General features: G+C 43.2%; 1 protein-coding gene and 1 long non-coding RNA gene across 2 annotated transcripts in view; one reads left to right on the top strand and one right to left on the bottom strand.

Moving 5' to 3' along the window:
- LOC117967786 (mitogen-activated protein kinase kinase kinase 11-like) overlaps positions 1-8,392 on the top strand; it is a 23,874-nt gene extending 15,482 nt beyond the window's left edge. Inside the window, exons 6-10 of the mRNA XM_034915177.2 lie at positions 2,282-2,395; positions 2,899-3,040; positions 3,841-3,926; positions 4,996-5,625; positions 6,060-8,392. Coding sequence (XP_034771068.2) covers positions 2,282-2,395; positions 2,899-3,040; positions 3,841-3,926; positions 4,996-5,625; positions 6,060-6,616 — 1,529 coding nt within the window. The 3' untranslated portion in view covers positions 6,617-8,392. The remainder of the gene's footprint in view (positions 1-2,281; positions 2,396-2,898; positions 3,041-3,840; positions 3,927-4,995; positions 5,626-6,059) is intronic.
- Positions 2,230-24,867, bottom strand: LOC131722705 (uncharacterized). The gene is made up of 3 exons (XR_009320007.1): positions 24,358-24,867; positions 10,056-10,090; positions 2,230-2,470 (listed from the first exon to the last, which is right to left on the bottom strand). It is a non-coding gene; the product is annotated as an uncharacterized LOC131722705 (long non-coding RNA).

The following is a 24,867-nucleotide window of genomic DNA, read 5'->3' as shown; positions in this document are numbered from 1 at the left end:
GTGTGTATATAATATATAATGTGAAAAACGTTAACACTATTTATTTTTTGGATGCATACAAAGGTTTCAATGATTAAAAAATAATTGATTTCAGGATGTTTCGGACAAAAGCCATTCTTCAGTGGTGTGGAAAGAAAAATAAACACAGTGCAGTAAACTTGCTATTCTATAAATAGCTGCTTACTGAAAGAAATACAAACGGGGTGCAAAAAGCTGATTCCCTAGAAAAGCAGCTTACTTCTATTCACTGTGAATGCGAACATTCATAAGAAACCAAGTCAAGCAAGCAAACCCCCCCCTCCCCTCCCCTCCCCTCCCCCCTCCCCCTCCCCCTCCCCCACTGGTCTTGGTGGATATTCGATTCAAGGCATGTCTTTTACTGTAGAGGGACAAGCGAAAGGGAATCAGTCATGCTTACAAAACCGTTTGACCTAGGAAAGGAAGATCTACCAAAGATCTGACAGTTCTTACACTGCATCCAGGCTAACAAGGATGTGAAACATGATCCATTACCCTGCAGAGACTTCCCCTTTACAGGGCTTGGTAATCAAATCAGCCCTGCATCCAGTACTGGGGGTTCACAGCTATATTATTGAAAGGGCCAGGAGCTCGAAGTTTAAACCATCACCCCCCTGGTAAATGTAGCCGTGCTCAGTACACTGAAATCGATCGGTTTATTAATAGGAGTTCTGCACACAGCTAGGAGGAAGTAACAGTGTGTTTGACACCACGCTCCTGGCTCCTGATCATTTAAATAAAGCCAGGAAGCTTCTGTCGTTTCAGCCCTGCTGTTCTTAGAGAGCAGATTGCTACGGCTATGAAGTGTCAGTTAGCTTAACTAATGTATTTTGTTTTTTAGATTTGTGTATGATTCTCGGTCACATCCTGGTGACTTCAGCACGCCCCTGTGACCACAATAGAGTTCTTAGAAGCTTGTCTAACTGTGTAACTATTCCCTTAATAAGTTTCCCATAGTAAAAGCATAGTGAAAGCATAGGCAAGCATTGTAAAGCACAGAGAGGTCTGGTAAAGCATAGGGAAGCATTGTAAAGCACAGAGAGATATAGTAAATCATAGAGAAGCATTGTAAAGCACAGAGAGGTCTGGTAAAGCATGGGCAAGCATTGTAAAGCACAGAGAGGTCTGGTAAAGCATAGGCAAGCATTGTAAAGCACAGAGAGGTATGGTAAAGCATAGGCAAGCATTGTAAAGCACAGAGAGGTATGGTAAAGCATAGTCAAGCATTGTAAAGCACAGAGAGGTCTGGTAAAGCATAGGGAAGCATTGTAAAACACAGAGAGGTCTGGTAAAGCACAGGAAAGCATTATAAAGCACAGAGAGGTCTGGTAAAGCATAGGGAAGCATTGTAAAGCACAGAGAGGTCTGGTAAAGCATAGGGAAGCATTGTAAAGCACAGAGAGGTCTGGTAAAGCACAGGGAATAATTGTAAAGCACAGAGAGGTCTGGTAAAGCATAGGTCATTATAAAGCACAGAGAGTTATGGTAAAGAACATTAACAAACAAAAATGCAAACCAGGGTAAACTATTGTAAATGCACAGTATAACTTTGGAAACTGCTAAATATCTGTGCAAAAATGTTTTATTTTGTAACCTCTATCCCTACAAGAATCTGAGTGGATTTAAGAAGCTTCAGTAAAACTGTAGCTCAGTAAATGCTGTGTTGTGCTGTGCAGGGTTGGAGCTGGGATCTCCCTCCTCTCTCCTGAGCTCGGAAGTGTGAGTTAATGACAGTGTGCTGGAGCCAGCCGCTCCCTCCCTGCTTCCTCTGTGGCTGCTGTCGGGTCACACACAGCTCGAAATAACAGCCAGGGCTACCGCTCTGTCATTTACTCCCTGCCCGGAGACACTGGGGAAGAATTAAAAATATAAAGAAGTACAATAAACAACGAAAGGGATGGTCAAGCTGAACTTAAAGCACAGTTAAGGTGTGAGAATAACGTTTTTGTGTTGCTGTTTTCAAATTTAAATATAAATGTAGTGGTACATTTAAAATACTTAAAGAATCCTTGTAAACTTTAATAATATTTAGACTGCAGTGCTCCATCGAAACTTCACAATTGGATCATTTTGTTACGCACGTTTTAAGCCATGTTGACAGTAAGCTGTAAAAGTCCTATATTTTCCTGTATAAGGGCTCTGCACTAAGTCGCTGTTTGTGTGTTTTTTGGTGTGTGTGAGAGAGTGAAATAAAGACTGGAAGCCTATCAGTTTCATTGAAGTTTCTTTATGCGTCGTTTATTTTTCTCTCTCGATTTGTCAGATTTCAAACACAAGATCACGGTGCAGGCGTCTCCTGGAATGGACAAGAGGAAGAACTTCCTGGACCTTGCGTCCGGCTCTCCCTCCTTCGTACCCAGACTCCGCGCCATCCAATGTAAGAGGCCTGGCCGTCCACCAGCTGCAGCTTGGGTTGTGTACTGCACAGCTGTGGCCAGAAGTTTTGCATCACCTAGAATTTTAGGATTGAGACAATTATTGACAACTATATGAACATAGATCTTTTATTTAACATCATGCAATCAAATAAAGTGCAAAATGATCTCGCAGAAGTCAGCCGGAAGCTGTAATGGTGGTACAGTAGTATTTCATGTTCTAGTTTAAAACCAGCAGATGGCAGCGCAGTCTAAAGATTGACAAGGGAATGTGATATTTACTTACTCTTGATAGCTGAATATGCTGTTTAGCTGAAAGGCAGTTTTGCATATTTGTGTCGCTCAACAGTTTAAGCATCATGTACACAAACAAAACATTTTTGTTTTTGGTCGGGCAGTTTTTTCTCCATTTCTGACTTTAAAAACGATAGCAGAGGAACACAGCCATTGCCCGTGTCTCTGTATCTCGCTGTGGTGTGTCTGACCCACCTGTCTTTCTTCGCAGTGATCCCCAGTGAAAACAGCAAGACCTGGGGGATCAGCTCAGGCTGGAACCTGGACCACCTCCCTGACAAGTACCGCAATGGGGGCCCCTCCTGGGGTCCCCAGAGCCCCAAAACTAGAGGCCGCAGCCCGCAGGACAGCAGGTGAGCAACTGCAGAGGTGCCTTCTGCACCATAGAAAACTCCCAGGTTTCACACAAAGTGCTAGGTTTTAAACGGTGAACAAATATAAATACCCAAAACTGCGTCAAATCTTTAATGTTTTATATTGTGTTGAAAGTTAATAATTTGTAGTATCTTAATGCATTGTAAAGGACTATAATTAAATACCATGTGTGAATTTTAAGCATTAAGTAGACAGAAGTGTGTTAACCCTACACCTCTGGCCAACAGTTTTGCATCACCTAGAATTTTAGGATTCGGACAATTAAAAAAAAAACAAAAAAAAAAACAACTGTATGAATATAATCTTTTATTTAACGCCGTGTAATCCAAGAAACTACAAAATATCGCAAAAGTCTATCGGAAGCCATAATAGCAGTACAGTATTTCATGTGTGATTTCGAAATGTCCCATTTTTCAGTTTTTGTTAGTTTTTTGTTCTATGGAAAACTACAAAGCGGTATGTAATTCATTGTTCAGCAAGTTTCATTAGACTTTTGAAGCAAAATGAGTTCATTCTAATAGGGTGATGGTAAACACCCTCAGAGGAATAAAAGGGTGAATTCCTATAACAATGTCAGCCTGTCAGTTGCAGTATCTCCCGGTTCAGTGGAATCTGTCATTCAGCGGCAGGTTGTGCTGTGCATGGGGGCCTTGGTGACGTTCATTGAACCAGCATTTGAATGGAAAGTCCACTTGTCGTATTACAAACAGCAGCAGGAAAGTTGTGTCTGTTTCTTTCAGTACAATTGAACCCGTGTCCCCCTATGTTTCCTCCCCAGGAACAGGCTTCAATTGGAGGAGCACTCATTGCGTTTTGGAGCAGAGAGCGAGGAGACAGGGCTACTCACGTTCCCCATCCCAAACGGTACGACCCCCTAAACCCCCCCCCCCCCCCCCCCAAACGTCCCATTACAATACAGCAAGGAATCACAGGGGACTCTAGAATAAAAAGTGTAACTCAAGCCAGGGCTGCAAACACTGAGCAGAGGACCCAGGGAGCAGTGATAGTAACCATCAGACTCTGCCTAACATTCAATTCCATTTCAGACTGACAGTTTTGAAATACAGGTTTGTTGATTTTTTTTTTTTGAACTTCTCTGAAACAGTTGATAAAAGTTTTTGCGAACTTTAACCCATCCGGTAATTAAATAACATTTTCTTTTGGGGGTGGAAAAAAATCACTTTTGCGGTTAGCAAAATTATCATCAGAATATAGTTTCTATAGATGTCAGTTAAAAATGGTCCAAAAAAGTAGCCTGTCCTTCAAATGAGGACAATGGTAATGGGTCAAACCTTATTATTTAGTTAACCAAAGTGTGCTTTAAAAACAGATCTTCAAACCTCTCGACAGGGCATCGGGACGATTAACTGATCAACGAGTTGTTAACCCTTTAAGGTTCAAGGGACATGTGTGTCCGACAAATAAAAACAATGCTAACTTTCTTATTTTTGCAATGAGGTGCGTTGACAGGTTGGGTCTGGTCTTCGCGATGCTTGAGTCGCTCTCAAATGTATTTTAAGAAGAAACCGTTTGAACAGCTCAGTTCCTTGTGTACCTGAAGGGGTTAATTGAGGCTCGTGAAATAACGACGTTTATAATAAATTATTATTATTATTATTATTATTATTATTATTATTATTATTATTATTATTATTAATTAGTCATTTAGAAGATGCTTTTATCCAAAGCGACTTAGAGAGACTAGGGGATGAACTATACTTCATCAACAACTGCTGCTGCTGCTGCTGCAGAGTCACTTCCGAAGGACGGAGCACAAGGAGGTGAAGTGACTTGCTCAGGGTCACACACCGTGAGTCAGTGGCTGTGCTGGGCTCTGAAATGGGAACCCCCTGGTGTCAAGCCTCTTTTTTTTAACCACTGGACCACCAAGCCAATAATGGATTAATGTTTGCATTCCTCTCCCGTCTTTCAGGCTACGTGGGTCGGGACCCCTCCTCGACAAAACTACCTCAGACCCCGGAGGTGGTGAGGAACGGGTGTGAAGCCTCCACCTTCGGCCTCCTGCACCCCATGGGGTCCCCGCGACAGGACCGGCGGGGCGGGGGGCTCAAGAGCACCCACAAGGCCCTGCTAGGGGGCGGGGCTCTGCTGGCCTCCATCGCCCTGGGCAGGGGCGTCACCACTTCCCCGAAATGCCCCCCGAGGACCCCCACCCACTCCCCGAAGGGACAGAGAGAGCCTCCACTGGGGAGCGAGGAAAAGACCGCAGAGGAACCAACCCAACAGGACTTGATTATCTTCTGCAAAAAATCAGATCCCCCGGGCTCTCCCGTCACTCCCATCACGGAGGCCTTGATAGACTTGACCGAAGCCCCCATGGAGGTTAGCAAACCCCCTCCTCTCTCCCCGCCACCCCCCAACCCCCGGGAGAGACACAAACACCTCCACCCTCATCGGGACTTCCTGTGGACTCAGGAAGGGGAGGGGCCGGGGCAGGAGGTGCGGGCCAATGGGGAGGCAGGGAGGCATGTCCAGTGGGGTCACGGGTCCCCTGTGGTTCGGAGGAGGAAGCCCAGCGAGGATTTGTTTTCGGCACAGATAGGTAAGGAAATTTTACCGAATCCCGCCCCACCTCCCTCTTGTCCTTGCAGTCCAGGGAAATAGTCAGGGAGCCTCATCTCCAGGGCTCAGTAACGTGGTAGCTCATTGCTCAGGATCAGCATAAACGGAAGTCTATTGCTGACCCATAAATAAGTTGCAGTGGTGAGATGGCATTTCAAACTGGGCAGAAACCAAGGGTAACGTAGATATGACCTCAAGTGCAAACGTCGGAGGATGAATATTGCAACCTCTTGACTGATAATTAGATCAGCATTTTGCAGCATCCACCAATTTCTAGGTGTAGTTCTTGGATTGGACAGGTGGTTGGTTCAGTGCCGCGTTGAATGATATAAAAGATCATAGACGTATTAAAGACCACCTGTCTGCTTGCATACCTTCGAATGGTTGTTATAACTCCTCTCTCTCTGTTTGTAGCTGTGGAGAGCCCTCTCCCATCTCCCAGCACCCCAGAGCGTGACACTGACCAGGGGGTGCCAGCCGCCCTTTTCCTGCCGGACCCTCATCTGTGGAGCCCCAAATCCCGTCGCGTGGAGGTCAACGTCGTCCCCCGACCCAGACCCTCCGCCTCCCGGCCTCGGATTGACCCCTGGAGCTTCGTATCAGCGGGGTGCAAACCCACGCAGAGCCCCCCAGGACCAGAACCAGAATCGTTCCACTACGCCCTGGGCTACCAGCCCTCGCCTACCAACCCCTTCACAAACTGCGACCCCTTCCCCTCGCCGCCAGGGCACGACCCCTTTGCCAGGCCAGCTGACTTTGACCCCTTCTCCACCCCCTTCCCGCCCTACTCCAAGTCCGCCCCTGCCTCCACCAACGGGAGCCCCTCATTGGCTGCCTGGAGGATAGCCCCGCCTGCCCCAGCCGATCGGCCACTCATAGACTTGGGAGGAGGCGGGGCAGAGACGACCAAAGAGCATCGATCAGGGAGAGCGCCCTGGAGTTCTCCGACGCCAGACTGCCGCAGGTTTTAATTAGAAGGGGAATAACAATGAGAAAAACCCATGAGATTGTTGTTAGCGTTTGTTGGGATTCTTGGTCAGGTGTTTAAGAGCCCCGTTGAAAGGTTGTACACTGCCCAAAACTGCACCCCAGCAGTTTCTTTTCACTGTGGCTACAGCGCTGGGCTGCTGCAAGTCTGAATATTGGTGGTGATTTCATGTAAAGCAGGGATTTCTCTCTTTACCTGAAGTGTTAGCGAACATCCTTTTTTGAGTTTCATAGCCTTCTCACTACTCACTCAGTGACTACATAGCGTTGCAAATGTATTTAACTACTAGGGGAAAGCAGTGTTGCTGCACTAACGCAATGCAAAAGTCACATACTGTACGTTAGCCACTGCTGTTGCTAGGTGGTTGAGAATGTATTTCTGCAGAAATGTGAAGCAGTATGATGTCACAATGCAAAGCAGCATGATGTCACAATGCAAAGCAGCATGATGTCACAATGCAAAGCAGTATGATGTCACAATGCAAAGCAGTATGATGTCACAATGCAAAGCAGCATGATGTCACAATGCAAAGCAGTATGATGTCACAATGCAATGCTCATGTAGCTAGTTCTAGTAAGAGTCAGTACACTGAAGAAGACACTAGATGAGACGCTTGTCTGCATGACCTTTAGTTTTATCTGTGCTAGTAAGACGTAAGAAAAAAAAAAAAGCTGTAATAAGTATTGAGAACGTTCATGAAGTCAGGGGGTGTTTCATAAAACTTGTGTCAACAGTAAGGAGGCTCTCTGTCTGTCTCTGTGTGTGTCTGTCTGTCCATGGTGCTGAAATAGTTCGGGCAGACAGACGTGTGTCATATCTTAGGGCATTAATAGTTTACAGTTTACCAAGTGATAAACGTTTTGAATTTTGCCCATTTCCCAAACATGCAGTCCAATTAGTGGTGTTAACTGTAGCGTTTGCTAAGTGTACAGTGTAAGCCCATTTTATTTCCTCATGGATATTACTTCAGTCATTTCCATATACAGTTAAATGCTGTACACTTAGTCTTATATACAAATACACAAAGTCATTGATAGAACAGTGATGGATGGCTTCTGGGGGGAAAAAAGTATTTGCAAAGTTTATGACTGAATGTAATGCAAGCATATCAGAGCAGTATGATGCAGATTACGACTGTATTAAACTGCAGGAGGAGATTGCTTGACAGTAATAGAGCTGATAAATTACTACTCTGTTACATTCGCGGTTTTCCCTTCACACTGGAGTAAAAAAACAAACAAAAAAAAAAAAACTTTGTAGGGTTCAAAAGCATCAAACCTAAATAAACACATTCCCAGTACAGGCACCCATACTCAGAAGTGCCCAAGATTGGGGTGCTATTGCCCCACCACAGGGCCAGCACACTATGCTAAACTATAGAACTACTAGCGCCATTCTGGCTGCAAGGAAACCGTTTCCACGGAATATTGGGTGTGTCTACCTGCCTTTTATGTGTGAATCATTCCTATTTCTATTATTTTGTACAGTTTCTTAAAAGATGATGTATTGCAGCTTCTCAGAGCCCCGTTCCTTCTCACTAAAACCAATCGTTTTTATTTCCTTCTCCTTCTTAAAATGTGTGAATAAAATAGCCATGCACTCCGGGCTCTCTGAGAAGCTGCGTTATCGTGTGAATAGTTAAACTGGGCTGGGCCTAAAAAAAAAAAAAACTTTTAAAATGTTTAAATGGGTTTTAACCTGTGGAAAAGAAAATAAAAAAAAACAAAGACCAAATAAAATTTATATCGCAACCCCTAAACATGTTTTGGTTTGTTCATTCATTTCTAAAATTTTAATTACTCCCTCAGAAAGGGTGGGCAGGCTTGAGGCATGGAGACTGAACTGCTCCCTCCCTCACCCCCCTCAGAGAAAGGGGTGCTCCCTCCAGTCCAGTCCAGGGCAGGCTTGAGGCACGGAGACTGAACTGCTCCCTCCCTTACCCCTCTAAGAGAAAGGATGCTCCCTCCAGTCCAGGGCAGGCTTGAGGAATGGAGACTGAACTGCTCCCTCCCTTACCCCTCTAAGAGAAAGGATGCTACCTCCAGTCCAGGGCAGGCTTGAGGCACGGAGACTGAACTGCTCCCTCTCTCACCCCTCTAAGAGAAAGGGTGCTCCCTCCAGTCCAGGGCAGGCTTGAGGCACGGAGACTGAACTGCTCCCTCCCTCACCTCCCTCAGAGAAAGGGGTGCTCCCTCCAGTCCAGTCCAGGGCAGACTTGAGGCACGGAGACTGAACTGCTCCCTCTCTCACCCCTCTAAGAGAAAAGGGTGCTCCCTCCAGTCCAGGGCAGACTTGAGGCACGGAGACTGAACTGCTCCCTCCCTCTCTCACCCCTCTAAGAGAAAGGGTGCTCCCTCCAGTCCAGGGCAGGCTTGAGGCACGGAGACTGAACTGCTCCCTCCCTCTCTCACCCCTCTAAGAGAAAGGGTGCTCCCTCCAGTCCAGGGCAGACTTGAGGCACGGAGACTGAACTGCTCCCTCCCTCACCCCTCTAAGAGAAAGGGTTGAAGCATAAAGACATACAAAAATGTCTCTGACTGTTCTAATGCAGCTGTGTTAGCGATGAATCCTAGACTGGCTGAGGTAGGATTTGATTTTTCAGCTTCCAGTCCCCAGCATTCTGTTTCTCAGTTGAAAGGGTTTTGTTTATGCGTCGGGCTGCAGGGACGTGCAGATTTGTACATTCCCAGCGATGAAAGGCTGCCAAGTGTTACCGGGATGCAAGCCCAGGTAGGCAGGAGAGAAAAACAGGCATCTCCAGGGATTAATACACCTAATGAAACCGCAATCCTATTCCCGAATCAAACCTGCTTCAGCCAGGAAAGCAGCGAGACGCAGTTACAGCACAAGGTGTGTTGAGACTCTGGGACCTGAATGCTGCTTCTATTGCTTACTTACAAAGACACGTTTAGCTTGGAGTCTGCAATAAATATCTCCATAGCAAGCAACTAGAACTGAAGAGCAGCTCCTGAACTCAGAGTCAAAGCACCTTAACAACGTAGACTTGCACAAACATTATCGCACGACCGCAAATCTATCACGCACAGCCCAAAGCCAGACCTGATTGAATTGTCTTTGTGTACAATACTGTAAGATCAGATTATATCAGATAGAACTATCCTGTTTAATTATCATTATTATAAAAAACTATACAGTGCAGGGTGCTGTCTGAGCAGGTGTTGGAGTAGATACCAGCCCTATACAATATTCTGTATAAATCACACACCTAGAACCTTAGAAATCTATCAGACAGCTTGTGTTAGATTATATCAGAAGGAAACAACATCAGCTGTATGTTTTAATTGTCCTTAACTATACAGGGTGTCCCAAAATTCAGAGATGATAGACAATAGCATACATCATGCCGATTAAGACATTTCCCTGTCAAATGGGACCCCCCATTGCCTATCCGCATCACTCACCAATCTGAATGAGTTCCTCTTTGCTTAAAGACAACCTGAAAGAAACAGAGACACAGCCAATATTAACAATGAAATCTAACTTATGGGGAACCCTGTATATTATTATTATTATTTATTTCTTAGCAGACGCCCTTAGCCAGGACGACTTGCAATTGTTACAAGATATCACATAATTTTTACATACAGACAGAGCTAAGAAATTAATAATAATAATAAAAATAATAATAATAATATAGCACATGGTACAAGATACAAGCTTGCCAGAGAATCATCTCTGGACGGTATCGCTTGTAGCACCCTATGCAATATTGTAGCACCATATGCAAAATATCACACCCCTGCAGAATGATGCAGCATTTCCACCCCTCAGAGATACCACAAGAAACCTGGTAATCCCTTAAGAAAGCAGGTTGCTCCTTATAAACAAACAGCCTGTCTACCCTTAGTATCTACATCGGTATCTATCCTGACAGCCGGTGCCTGGCTGTCAGGCCAGCTTCTGCGTTTAATGTACTATTTTTTTCCTTGTGTTCGGTGCTTGCTGAGCCTCATCAGGGCTTGTTGGAAAGGCTAGAGAACACAGGCAGGAGTGTTTTCAGGACCAGCTATTGATCCCTCGATCCCTGCCTGACAGTAGGAGAATGAAATGCAGGCTGTTCAGATAACGAACGCACACACAGACCCGCACACACACAGAGCTGCAGTGTGCTGAGGAGAGACAGAGATCCAGATTACCTTACCCAAGCAACCTCACGCATTACAAAATGCAAGAACCACAAACTGCAGACACAAATCAAAGACTCATAGAAATAATTTTAAAAAATGCATATACAGGTATATATTTGCACCAGAACAGTATGTAGATTCCATTTGAATTTTTACATGTCTTATGCGATGGTGTTTGCTGTTCTCAGTGGTTATGGGTTCTACTGTTCCGATACTGAATTATTATCATGTTGATCTAAATCTAATCTTTCTGCCTTGTCTGGAGAATCCTAAATGCCGGGACTGAACAGCCTCTTCCTCATTCCATTCAATCCATCCTTACACCCCTGCTGGCACTACTTTGCATCGATGTAGGCAGAGAGTAGCGCGGATGGCATTGTTCAAAGGTCACACTGTCACATGATCTGAAAGACGCGAGGTATGCTGTTCAGCACCTGGCTGTTAGGGTTCTCCAGACAAGCTCAAAACCCCGATTTCGAGGAAATGACAATAACTCGATATTGGAGGAGCAACAGAACCGAGATCCATTCCTATTTCCAGTAGCATGACCAGACACAGCCATGCATTCGTGGGCCAGAACTCTGAGTCGGTGCCATTGCCATAGAAGATATGGCTGCAAATAAACAACATCACAATACAGCAAAATGAAATCCTTCTAGTTATGTAACCCAATTAAGAAATCAAACATTAACAAACTAGAAAACAAATACAGTCATTTATAGACCCCATTAGCCCCCTTGTAGATTGCAATTAGACATTTATTACCATGACATTTCTTGTTTGTCTGCTTTCACTGAGTGCTGTGTTCACGTTAGAAACCCTGAATGCAGCTTTCTAACTAACAAGGCTGAAAGGGCAGCTACTTCATCAACCATTGTTCATCCGCAAATGTGAGGCAGTAGCTCGGCTGCAAACACACAAAGGAACAGCGTTTTTAAATCTTCCAGCCCTCCTGCAGGAAGGATTTACAGCGTTGCAGTGTTTCAGTGTCAGGGTGCAGAACTGCATCTCGCCACAAGGTGGCAGCGTGGGAACCGTTGTGTTGCCCCTGCTTGGGATGGCTCGATGTTTTCTTTTGCAGCGTTTCACAATGACACTAAATTCCTACAGTCATTTTTCTAACCACGTTTTTTTGTACACTCCGCCAGGAAGAGCTTGTTGGCAGTCCACTTAGTTTACATTCCCTAAATTCAATTTTTTTCTGCTTTCCCACCTCCCCTCACATATTTTACTGCATTTAATCCTGTACTTTAGAGTACTGTAATCTGTCACAAGTGTTATTTAATCTGTAGTATTTTGTATTTAATTATATCCTGATGTAACTATCACTATCACTGTTATCTGCTCCCATATTGAATGGTATTTTGTCATATACTTGTACTTGCTAGAACCGAAGTCACTATATTTTATCTTGCTCTTAATTGTATTAATACTTGTACTGTGATTCTTGAAATGTATTGTTGTTTACGACTGTAAGTCGTACTGGAAAAGGGCACCTGCTAAGAAATAAATAATTTATATATATAATAGCAACAAGACCTTGTGACCTACAGTTCAGGAAGCAGCAGTTAAAAAAAAATTTTAATCTAAAACTGTTTTTGGTAAAGAACCAAATATCATTAGAGCAAATAAATGGGCACAGTGATAATGTTGTGAATAACAGATGAGTACATGAACAGATCCAATTTCCATTTTCACCCCCACCCAACTAAAATGTCACCTGACCCACCAGAATGGTTCTTATTGCAATTAGTCAAATATTGAGTTCAGCAGCTGATCTTCAGCTCCAGTTGCCTGCAATAGATCTATGCAGTGTAGGTTATCTCAGCCAAAGAGTCTTTGTATTAGTAAGTGCCACCATCATCAAATGTACTCAGAAAAACCTGATCCAGAGAGACAGATCACTAGATAGCCCTGTCTCTTCTATAAAGACAACTAACTAGCTAATGTTACATATGTCTGTGACAGACAACTAGAACTGAAGAGCAGCTCCTGAACTCCTAGTCACCTTATTATTATTTATTTCTTAGCAGATGCCCTTATCCAGAGCGACTTACAATTGTTACAAGATATCACATTAATTTTACATACAATTATCCATTTATACAGTTGGGGTTTTACTGGAGCAATCTAGGTGAAGTACCTTGCTCAAGGGTACAGTAGTAGCATCCTCCATCTGGGATTGAACCCACGACCCTCCGGTCAAGAGTCCAGAGCCCTAACCACTACTCCACACTGCTGTTTACCTTCATTCATAAACTTTACAAAGTTAAAAGCACTCCCGTGGCCTCTATTGAGCTCTTAAACACCTCTAAGTACAGCAGCAGAGTGTCGTATGTATAGAATGAATTCATATTGGTGAACCTGTAGGTCACAGTGTATGGAATACAATAGGGTTTTTGTCCCCTTACGATAGGGCTCTGTGGTATTGTATAGAGTCTATTGTAACCTACAGCCATTCCAACAGCTCTTCGTCAGTCTGTCTGGGACTGACTAAAACTGACTTGCAACATCCAGGACCCATCTCTCGTACACAGAGGATTACAGAACACATGTCAGAGACTGCACGTGCGTAGCGAAGGAGTCACTGCATGTGCTGTGCGCCACTGCTGTGAAAACAACGCAGGACCAAGTGGGAGATGGTATTAGTCAGAAGTCAATTAGCTCACAGTCATTCATTTACAGTGCAGTATGGGCTAAGTGCAAGAAGAACCAAATGAAAATGGCAGTCCCATTATGTTGGAACTCCATTCATAATGAAGACCACTGAATCATCGCAGGGCTGCGGAAATGGAAACCACTTTACAAAGCTGTAGGTCAAACATGCTTTTTTTTAAAAAAGTTTTTTTTTTTCATGACCTACTGAAATTCACACTGTGGCTTGATGAAAGAACAGCTTGGTTCATCTCAGAAATACCACAGCTCTCTTTACCCAATGCAGTCTCCTTTAGCTCAGTTTCATTCTGTTATGTTGCTGTAATATTGAGTTATTATTGTTCTCCCCGGCATTGAGCTTGCCTGGAGAACCCCACCTGCCGGCACTGAACAGCCTTCAAATCACATGACAATGTGACTTCTCCACCTCCCCAGGTCTATAGAAATGTGGCAGAGTTGAAAGGTCATATTGTTGCACGGTTTGAATGGGAGGAGGAAGGCTGCTCAGTGCCTGGCACCTAGGGCTCTCCAGGCAAGCTGAAAAACAAGTTTCAAAACATCCACAGCTCTATGGATGATCAATCAAACACCACAGCCCTATGATTGATCAATCAAACACCACAGCCCTATGGGTGATCAATACCCAGTCGATCATATGCTTGAAATCAGTTCAGATTGTTACTGTAGTAATGTTTAGCAAATTAAAGCAGGTTTTTTATTACCCTAACACTAACCCTAACTCTTAGTTAAAAAAATAACAATGCCTGTTAACAGTTAATAAACTAAAAAAAAGGCTCTTAAAATAAAGTGTGTTTTTTTTTTTTTTTTTAAATATGCTTTACTGTACCTCTCTGTGCTTCACAATGCTTACTTCTACCTACCTTGCTTTCACTATGGGAAACCTTTCTAAAGGTAAGAGTTACACTCTTCTTTAACTGTGCTTTATTACACTAGGCTGTGCTTTTACAATGGGAAGCTTTCATGAGAGAGTATTTCTGATTATTGCCATACTATCCAGGGACCCTCACATGTAGGCGTTCAAGTGCAGACCTTGGCTTGTAAAACCAATTAACGCACTCGCTCCCTCGAGATCTGCAATAAAAAGCCACTTACCTACCTCGCTCTCACCCTCACTTCAGTTACTTGAACTCCCCGTTTGCCCCTGTGTTGCAGTAGCTCACTGCGGTGAGGCTGGTGGAGAACGCAAAGGTGTTGTGGAAATCAGAACTGCTTCACGCTACCGAAGAACCAGCTTCCTCTCGCCGCTTGGAGAATCCTCGCTGCTTCCCTTAGCATCGTGTTCTTTCATTTTTCTACCATGCAGGATTGGTTTCACTATTATTTAATCTATCACTAAGATAGCAATATGGAGGAATAGGCTCTGGGGTCTGTCCTCCAGCCCTGTGTTTGTCCCTCTGCTTTCGATAGCCAGCGACTGTTTCTATATAACTAAGCAGTGCTGTGTCTATTAGAAACTTACAACGATAGCTTGGGGGATTCCACAATGGCAATGGTTAAAGCATATGGGAAAACTACAAAGCAGTGTGTAATTCAATATGTTAACGTAACATTATTCAACAGGTTTCATTTGACTTTATGAAGCAAAATAAGTCCATTCTAATGGGTGATGCTAAACTTTTGGCCAGAGCTGTAAGCTTCCCAGAATTGGATTTAGCAAAAAGGGACGCTTCATCTCTATCCAGGAGTACCAGAGGAATAATAAATAATGAGACACATCGAACTGATTTAGAATCAGTCATCACACACACAGCGCTAAGTGCAGCCATGAATACATCCATATCGTTCTTTATTATAAAACTTTAATAGCCTTTTAAACTGTGAGGCAATTGAGTTTCTTTTTCTGCTGAGACGGCAGCTCCTGTTAAACAGTTTACAGTGACAAACGCACGCGGATTTCTGTGCTTGCATCGCGTTTGTGTTAGACCAGGCTTTCACAAACAGAGGGAGGACCGTTTACTGGGAACGATTAGGAAATGAAGTTGGCACGGTAGATGAACCGCGTGCCACGCCAAGGCAGATATATAAGTCCTGGTGCAGTTAGCTGTTCGTCAGTTGGCCTTAAATGGGACAAACTCCTCTTCGAAGACGTATGATTATTATTATTTATTTCTTAGGAGATGTCCTTATCCAGGGTGACTTACAATTGTTAGAAGATATCACATTATTTTTACATACAATTACCCATTTATACAGTTGGGTTTTTACTGGAGCAATCTAGGTAAAGTACCTTGCTCAAGGGTACAGCAGTAGTGTCCTTCACCTGGGATTGAACCCACAACCCTCCGGTCAAGAGTCCAAAGCCCTAACCACTACTCCACACTGCTGCCCTCTGTATAGAGCCTAATAAAGTGGCCACACCCTGCAATACTTGCAGGTTTTCATAACAGCGTTTCCCCAGCTAGCTGTTATTGAGCAACCCTTTGTGAGAGCACACTGGCATGGTTGTCCACTTTAGGCCCAGTTATTGGACTAGCAAATTGATCCAAACCATTGAACACATAATCGTGCTGACTTTAGAAATAGTAATAGAAACTTAAGTTCAATGGCAAAAGTTTCCATGTCGACAGGCTTTGAAGAGCTTGAGAAAGACTGGTAGTGGAAGCGTTTTGTTATTGGTTTGTTTATGAACCGAGCATCAAATTGGCCACGTTTGTGGGGTGCTGTACTGCAGCTTTAAAGACACTCTCACTGCTCTGCCCTGAAATAGTTTTAATGATGGAACTGTGTTTTTTTTTTTGCACATTAATCTGACTCTATCCACAGAGCAGGGAACACACACAAGAACACATGGCTTCAGAGCTGTTTTGGCACCCGACTGAAGGCAGGTGGAATGCGCAGATAATTCAGAGGCGGACTCATTATCGCGGATTTATTGTCACGCACACTGGGGTGGCAAATCGTGAAACAAGCCAAATTTATCGACAGCTGTGGTTTGGCAGCATCCCGTTCTCAGTGGATTCAAACCCGCCCCCGCAGTGCTTGGCACTCGTGTTGTGCCACTGAGAAAATCAGTTTTGTTCTAGCATTCGTGTAGGATATTTGACCATGACATCTCAACTGATGTGGTACCCTTACAAAGAAACTCCCATGCAGTCCATGCGGGTATAATTGTGCCGTGTTAAGTTTCCTATCTTTGCTTACGTTATAGTTTGTGATGCTACAAAACTGCTCACCAACTCATTATTGTGCCGAGTTGAATTTGTCCCCTTAAAGAACAATGGAGGGGAACTTTTTTCACACCCCCCCCCCCCCCATTAACATCTTTTAAATACATAGAAACATATTTCTTTATGCTGTGTGAAACCTGAGATGAAAACGTAGGGATTCTGAGATGAATATTTCAGCTTTGATTCCCCTAGATATAAATAAATATTCATCAAAGTGCATTATCGTGTGTATATTTGGCTTGTTCAAAATATGCACAGGTGCAACACGGCCGGTATTCTGAATGGTGTTTTAATCGCATTGCCATTAAAGTCTTTGAAGATGGTTGTATCATTTGGGAAGGCTACAGTCAGTATGCTCTGTTAGCCTTATTGATAGTCCAGGTTGTTTATATTCTCTGAGATTGTTCTCAGCTGTCGGGGTACAACTGTCCTCCCCACCTAAGCAAAATATTCCTAAGAGAAAACAACACTGGAAGGATGCCTCTTAAACTGCCTTTATTCTGGGTTTGAACACACTTGTGTCTGTGTATGGGATGACTCATTGAGGAATAGTCAAGCACGTCTCGAGAACAATGTATAACCTGTGCAGATGGGTCGTATTGAATCCATGCATCAGGCACAGAAAAGTGTACCCATTAACCTACAACGATCAAGTGGAAGTAAGAAACGCAGCTCTGGCCAAAAGTTTTGCATCCCCCTATAGAACGAACTCATTTTGCTCCATAAAGTCGAATGAAACCTGCTGGATAATGTTACGTCAACATATTGAATTGCATACCGCTTTGCAGTTTTCCATGCTTAACTAAAAACGGTGACATTTCGAAATCTGACATGAAAATACTGTTCTACGATTGTGGCTTCCGGTAGACTTTTGGGATATCCTTTTGCAGTTTCATTGATTACAGGATGTTAAACAAAAGATTTGCGATGCGCATAACCTTCTGCGCAAACCTTTCTGGGCCTATGTTCATACAGTTTTTTTTTTTTTTATTATGTCTCATATAGTTAAAATAAATAAATAAATAAATGTCTCAATCCTAAAATTCTAGGCAGCTCTTCAAGAGAGTGTTGCAGGCGTACCTGATGTACTCAGAGCTTAACAGTGAGCTCTACTGAGGCCTAAGGTACTGGTGCTCCCATGAGTTAGGCAAAATTGTCAGGGACTGGGTCCCCTCACTGCGCTATAGCAGGCACCAGTAAAGCTGGTCTGTGACCTTCTGAGGTCGTACCTCATTGACATCAGCTGTAAAGAGGTAATTGGCTTGGGGATTGGAGGACACCCACTGACCTTCAGTTCTCCTGAGCTTGTTATTATATTTATTTCTTAGCAGATGCCCTTATCCAGGGCGACTTACAATTGTTACAAGATATCACATTATACATATATCATATTATTTTTTTTACATACAATTACCCATTTATACAGTTGGGTTTTTACTGGAACAATCTAGGTAAAGTACCTTGCTCAAGGGTACAGCAGCAGGGATTGAACCCACAATCTTCTGGTCAAGAGTCCAGAGCCCTAACCACTACTCCACACGTTGTGGGGACTTGCGATAAGGGGACATAATAAGTCTGAATTGGAGAGGAAAACAGGATTCAAATAATTGGGTACTGCATTTTTATAATTTATAATAATAATAATAATAATAATAATAATAAATAAATAGTATTGTTGTGCTGTTTTCCATGCCAGCATGGTATCCAGGATCTGTCACAAAGCACTTAACTGTCTGTTAAATCCAGATTCATTCAATTGAAGAAACTAAAAAGAGACTGATCAATTAGACTAGAGTAGCTGACTGTTGTACTGCAGGGTTCCCGCTGAAAATATTTTGTGAAACAGGTGGAAAGGAGGTCTATGCCACAGCTGCCCAGTCGTGGGAACGCTTCTGTGACCCCAGTTTTTCAGCAGGGTGAGCTCATCTAAAATGTACACCACGGCTGGAGAACACATAAGAGAATTAACATCCGGACATGCTAGCTGAATAGACAGAATGATAGATAGCTGGCAAGCGAATAAACGGTAAAAAACGCAGCCCCGCGATAAAGCAGAAGAAGAGCTGCATTTTGTAAAGACGCGATAATCACGTCTCTATATTTTATAGTCCATTAACTCCGTGGCTGTCAGTACCTAACGGTTCGCGTCACGTCTCCTTTCTCTGGGGCGTGAAATTAGGAAGTGGGATAGAGAAAGACAAGCACGCCAAATGAACACAGCCCGGCATCCTAGTCCTACATCCTCACTTCTGCTACTCAGCGGTGATATTAATATTCTCAGGCATATTCTTTGCCACTGACCTGGTAAAGGCAAAACGCTGCCCCCAGTGGATAAGCTGCTGTGTGTTGATCAGGGCACGTGTGTGTGTCTGCTTGCCATTTCTTCCAAGCTTTAGTGGGTGCTTTTTGTGTAGTTGCACAGATGGAGGTATTCGAGGTGCTGACTGACAGCGCTAGAGACGGAAACCTGCCCCGCGTCTGTCTCTTTGCATGGCCTGTGCAGTGATGTACGGGGATTGGTTTAGTCAGCGCCTTGTCAAAGGTGAGCGATTGACAGTGTTGGAGACTAAACCCCGAGCGGGTTTATAGAGCTATAGATGCAATTTGTATACAACTTACCTGTATGGCTTTGCCATTGTGTGTGCGGCAGGTCTCAAGTGAAGTTTTAAAGGAAGCACATGTTCCAGCACAGGGGCTCCCAACATCATCCATAAAAAAAATGATACAGAAATGTGACATTGTATTGTCTTTACAGGATGTATTTATTCCCAGAATGTCATTCTATTAACAAGATCCAAGAACATCTTAAAGGTAGTGTGCCCCATTATTTCACACTTGTTTACCACCAATGTAGAATGCCCAATTACGTTACCCAACTACAGCCACTCCCCACAACAGCTCAGGAGAACTGAAGGTCAGGTGTGTGTCCTTCCGATCCCCAAGCCAATCACCTCTCTACACCCATGTGCTACACCCCTGGAGTCCTGCAGGTGTCCGCTTGAGATCACTGGGGTCCTGGTCACTAAAGACTACTAAATACCAAAGCAAAGACGAACCCTGACTGTATGACGCACCCTGCACACCACAGGTGCCAGGTGAACCGCTCAGGGAGAAGAAAAACATTCTTCCAAAACGTTTTGTTATCAATTCCCGTGAGACTGTGCTTGCTGACCATATTTTAAAAGGGTTACTTGGAAGACTGTAAAGGGAAACATTCATTAGAAGTTGGGGCTGAAGTCTACATCTCAGTTTGCTAAACCTGTTGTGTGGAACAGGACTTTAGAATCTCGTTAGCAGTGGCTTGGTATCAGTGGCAAACGCGTGCTTATGTTTTAGCAGCTCAAGTGAAAGTAAAAATATCTCTGGGAAACCAATGATGTGCTTTTCAAATAAAAAAGTAAAAACCCCACAAACATTTGGGTTATTATTTTGAATTAGTTATTAAGCAGATGCTTTTATCCAAAGCAACTTACAGAGACTAAGTCACTTACAACAGGACCTTGGGTTTGCATCTCATCCGAAGGACAGAGCACAAGGAGATTAAGGGGCAGAGCTGGGACTGAACGAGGAACCTCCTTGTAATAAGCCCCTTTCTCTAACCACTGGACCACCAGGCCAGCTTAGAGCAAAGTTTCGAGTGGTGAAAAAAATATCGTACCATCCAAAAAACTGTAGGAAATGCACTTTTATTTGGACAGTGCTATTGTAAACTGTATATGTGGGCTTTTATACCCATTATACTGTAGGATCAGACATGTGATTTTTTCTTAGCTTCTGAGGGGAAGCTCAATACTCCACGGATGTCGACAGCAGCTGCAAGCTGGGATAGATTGTGCTGGCAAGAAGGAGCCAAACCGTGCACATATCCTCCTTACAAACATTAATTTAAAAAATCGATTCTCCGAGCTGCAGGGAGCTGGGGTGAGCTGATCAGAGACAGAGTCATTCCCTGTGTTTTTTCTTCTTGTGCGATTCAACGCAAAAACCCTGCTGAGCTCAAAAATCATTAGGACCCCTGTCTCGTTCTGCTTGTTATCAATGCTGTGGTTACTCAGCTTTAGGGTCTGGTTTAAAGCTGCAGTCTTGCATAATCCAATTTGGTACCTGGTAGCACAAAATTGAACAAACAATATCGTGTTGTGTTTTAATTACAAATAATCTCTCAAGGCACAGCACTACAGAGAACCCTTATCCTGCAACATGATTCCTATCCTGCTACATGATTCATGAGTCTCTGGTTTTTCTCCATAGCTTTGCCTCCTGTGGACTCAAACAGGACACGGTATTGTTGGGATAAGCAAACGGGACGAAAGGGTCCCATTCACAGCCATACAAAACCTGACACTGAATTCCATTAGGAGCAATTTTTTTTTATTATTCCAGGAAAGTCCAAATAAAATTCTACAGCACTTGTCACATCAAAGCGAAAGCTATAGAATGCATACAGTGTAGGTGGAGACCACTGTCAGGTATAAAAACATTGACTCTGTCCCAGATGTTACCCTGTTTTCTCCACCTATACAGACCCCCAACTTGTACTTAAATATCACTTTTGCATTGTAACCCAGTACTGCCCTGTAACACCTCCAAGACTCATTGGATAAAACTGGTTGTGTGCTCTATGACAATACACAAGTTATTCATCCCTTATTTAAGGCAGCGATAGTGTTCTGTTTTCATAGCTCTTCTTTTCCTTATCCAAATTAGCTCTCATTCATTTCTGTTACAGATAACGAATGGAGGCCTGGCTCTGGGAATAAATTAATAAGACAGATTCTTCTCTGTTCCCATTGTGTTCCTTTTCGTTTAGCTCCAATGTGGAGAGAGATCAAGGCGACCCTAGCCGCACAGCCCCCTGTCCATTTGGAGCAGCAGAGCTCGGACTGCCACCATGCTGTTGTAATGCAGTAAGATATTAACAGAGGACAGCCCATGAACGTTCATGGAGGTCTAATACCTTATGGTAGAGTCCCCGCTTGAAGGAGTAGTTCACAAAGTTCAGCTTCGCACACACGCAGTTAGGCAAGATATATAAGACAGGCACTTGAGAACAAAGCTGCTTGAATCCTCTCCTCACTGCGTACCCGGCCTGAACAAACACGATCTGATTTCTGTTCATAACTAGCTGCTACACTGTTGGGTCTAACGATAATATTGAAGCTATATGTGTGTAACTTCTTTTGAATATTGGAATCAGTAAATGGAAACTTAGCTATCCACTTGGAAGAGTGGCAGCGTTGAGTAAGTGAGCCGCTCAGAGTAGCTCAGTGAAAGAACCCACTTAACGGCACGCTCAGTTCCCCTCCCTCTGAGCAGCTCAGAGCTGCAGAGCAGATTTCATCAGTGATCCGAGCAAGCAGAAACATTCACACCCCGAGCCGATCAGTTACTTCCACTGTTATCCCCTTGTGCACTTGAGAAGGCTAGGGTTATTGCTTACACAGAATACACACTGAAGTGCGATCACTGCATAAACTGTACAATGCAATGGATCCTCTCCAACATGTCAATTTGACACCCGTAGCTCGACGCTGATCAGATCTGAGGTTGAGGTTTGTACACCACCAAGTTCATTCGATGTGTCCTCCAGTTAGCGCTATTATCTGATAAGTGCTTTCATTTTTCAAGGTCGTGGGTTTTTAATTAAAAAAACAAAGTTGTTTACATCAGTTGCTTGCTGATGGGCCCTTCCGTCGTTGCCTGTATAATCATACCCAGTTTCCTATCTACACATGTTTCTGCAAGGCAATTTCTCGTACACCATCGAGTTTGCAATGAAAATTGGAAAATTATAAAAAAAAAAATTGTAACTGAGGGGGATAATATGATATAATATAATACAATATAATATATAATACAACCCTTCCAGTAGCATGATAAATCTTCCATCTATACTGTACTTAGTAATGCTTGTGTCTTGGCAAGACAAATTCTCATACCACACGCAGCTGTGGCCAAATGTTTTGCATCACCTAGAATTTTACCATTGAGACATAATTAAAAAAAATAAAAACTATATGAACATCATTTAGATATTTTATTTAACATCATGTAATCAAAGAAACTACAAAATGATATCGCAAAAAAAAGTCTACCGGAAGCCATAATAGTAGTACAGTATTTCATGTTATATTTAGAAATGTCACAGGTTTTAGTTAAGCATTTAGGAAAACTACAAAGCGGTGTGTAATTCAATATGTTAACGTAGCCTTATTCAGCCGGTCTCATTCGACTTTATGAAGCAAAATGAGTTAATTCTATAGGGTGAACTTGTAGCCATAGCCGTAGAGTTCACAGTTTAAAAAAAAGTATATTAAATTAAAAAATTGTGACCGAAGGGGATAATATCAACTAAGATCAGATAAGTTAGTATACACTCCTCCACCCTGACTCCAAGGCTGTCTCGTGGGAACACTAGAATAGGACTGCCTGTTTGAAGCATCAAAAGAATTGCCCTGTGCTTCAAACAAGGTGTCACAGGTTGTCCCACTCCGTTCTGATGAAACCAGGTTTGATGTAACCTGCTCGGTGGGTTATGCTGCCTTTGAGGCAATGTACTGCACGTCAGAAGAGTTTAGATTAATGAGTTTTATCTGGACTTTCGTTCGCCAGCGGATCCTGAAGCTATCGCCGTACTTTACAGCCAATCTCGGGAAAGTCAAACGTCACCCATTACTTCTAGCGAATCAGTACCTGAGCTGAAATTCATTGCACAGTCCCAAAACAGCCAGCCAGACGTCACATGGGACATGACAGTGGGTGTAACCGGCTTGTCCTTTATTATTATTATTATTATTATTATTATTATTATTTAGTCATTTAGTAGACGCTTTACAGAGACTAGGGGGTTAACTATACACCAACAACTGCTCCTGCAGAGTCACTTACAATAGACCCTCATCCAAAGGATGCAGCCATTGTTAAAAAAAAAAAAAAGTTTCCCATAGTACAATCACTGCCTGGAGAGGTATGGTATAAACATGGCAAGCCTTTTCTATCTACTCAACTGGTCCTTTCTAGATTGGAGTCTTCTATTCTAACTCTCTCCTCGCTGGTCTCCCTGCTTCTGCTATTCGCTTCGCTTCGGCTGAAGTTCACGGGTTTGAAGTATTTATTTATTTATTTATTTATTTATTTATTTATTGATTTATTTATTTATTTTTCAGCGCTGCATGGCTGTAACTGCAAAGATAAGGTTTCCATGGTGACGGCGCAACATTTGAAAAACCTGCGGTTTCCCCCGTGGAGGCATTAGGGCTAGGCAGGGTGCGATCTGTCAAATTTCGTGGGGATAAAATAGAGACATAATGTAAACAGTTACGAGAATCACTAAGTTACTCATTTACACCGAATCAACTGATAAAAAAACATCTTTACGAATCGCGCATTTGCCAAATCATGCTGGGTAAACGCAGTTATTATTATTATTTTTATGGATACGGTATCAAAAGGCAATAACAGAAACTACCTAAGCTAACAACAACTTCAACAAAATTTCACTCTGAAGTCCGAATCTAGCAGCTTTCAAGAATCTCTGGGTGTTCTACACAGCATTAAGCAGAGCAAGAAACTTCTGTTTTCATTTTAAATACATGCGTGGCGTCCCCACTCATTCTCGGTGGTTCTGGGTTTTTTTTTTTTGGAGTTGGAGAAATTGCCCTGCCATAACTTTTAAGAACCCTCCCACCCCCCCACACACATATCTGCATAACAAAAATAAATACGCTGACTACCTTCAATTCATATCCTCAAGGAAAGCCGTCGAAAGAGATTTACTGCGGTTGTTTTCTCTCTCTCTCTCTCTGCAAACAGCCTGAGGCTCACTCTGGGATTGAACCCCGCTGCCATGACAACGCGATCACCGGCCCTCAAATGTTGGCTTCTCGGAGTTTGTTTGTTTTGAATACATATTTTGTCTCGACTCCTGAGTCCCTGTACTGTCAAACCGTCGCGCAGGCAACCTGCCTGATTTTTTTTTTAAACGCCTTTCAGCCGAACTTAATTATTCCCGTGTTCAGTCTTGGCTGACTCCAGCCTTCCCTCGACGTTATAGCATTTCCTCTTACCTGTTGTAGTCGATTTTTTTTTTAATCTTCTCATAACACCTGGCGCCATGTCAAGAAGACGGCCGGTATGTTGTGTGATTATGGCTTGTTTGTAGCTGAGCTTGTAATCTTTATTTATATAAACAACACAGCACTCCATTTTACCTAATTACCAGGTGATGCCTGCTTTCTGGTTGA

This window comes from Acipenser ruthenus, chromosome 51 (assembly GCF_902713425.1).
Source record: "Acipenser ruthenus chromosome 51, fAciRut3.2 maternal haplotype, whole genome shotgun sequence".
In the NCBI taxonomy this organism is placed as follows: Eukaryota; Metazoa; Chordata; class Actinopteri; order Acipenseriformes; family Acipenseridae; genus Acipenser; species Acipenser ruthenus.
The sequence above is the reverse complement of the archived record's forward strand: the minus strand, read 5'-3'. Positions and strand labels throughout refer to the sequence as shown.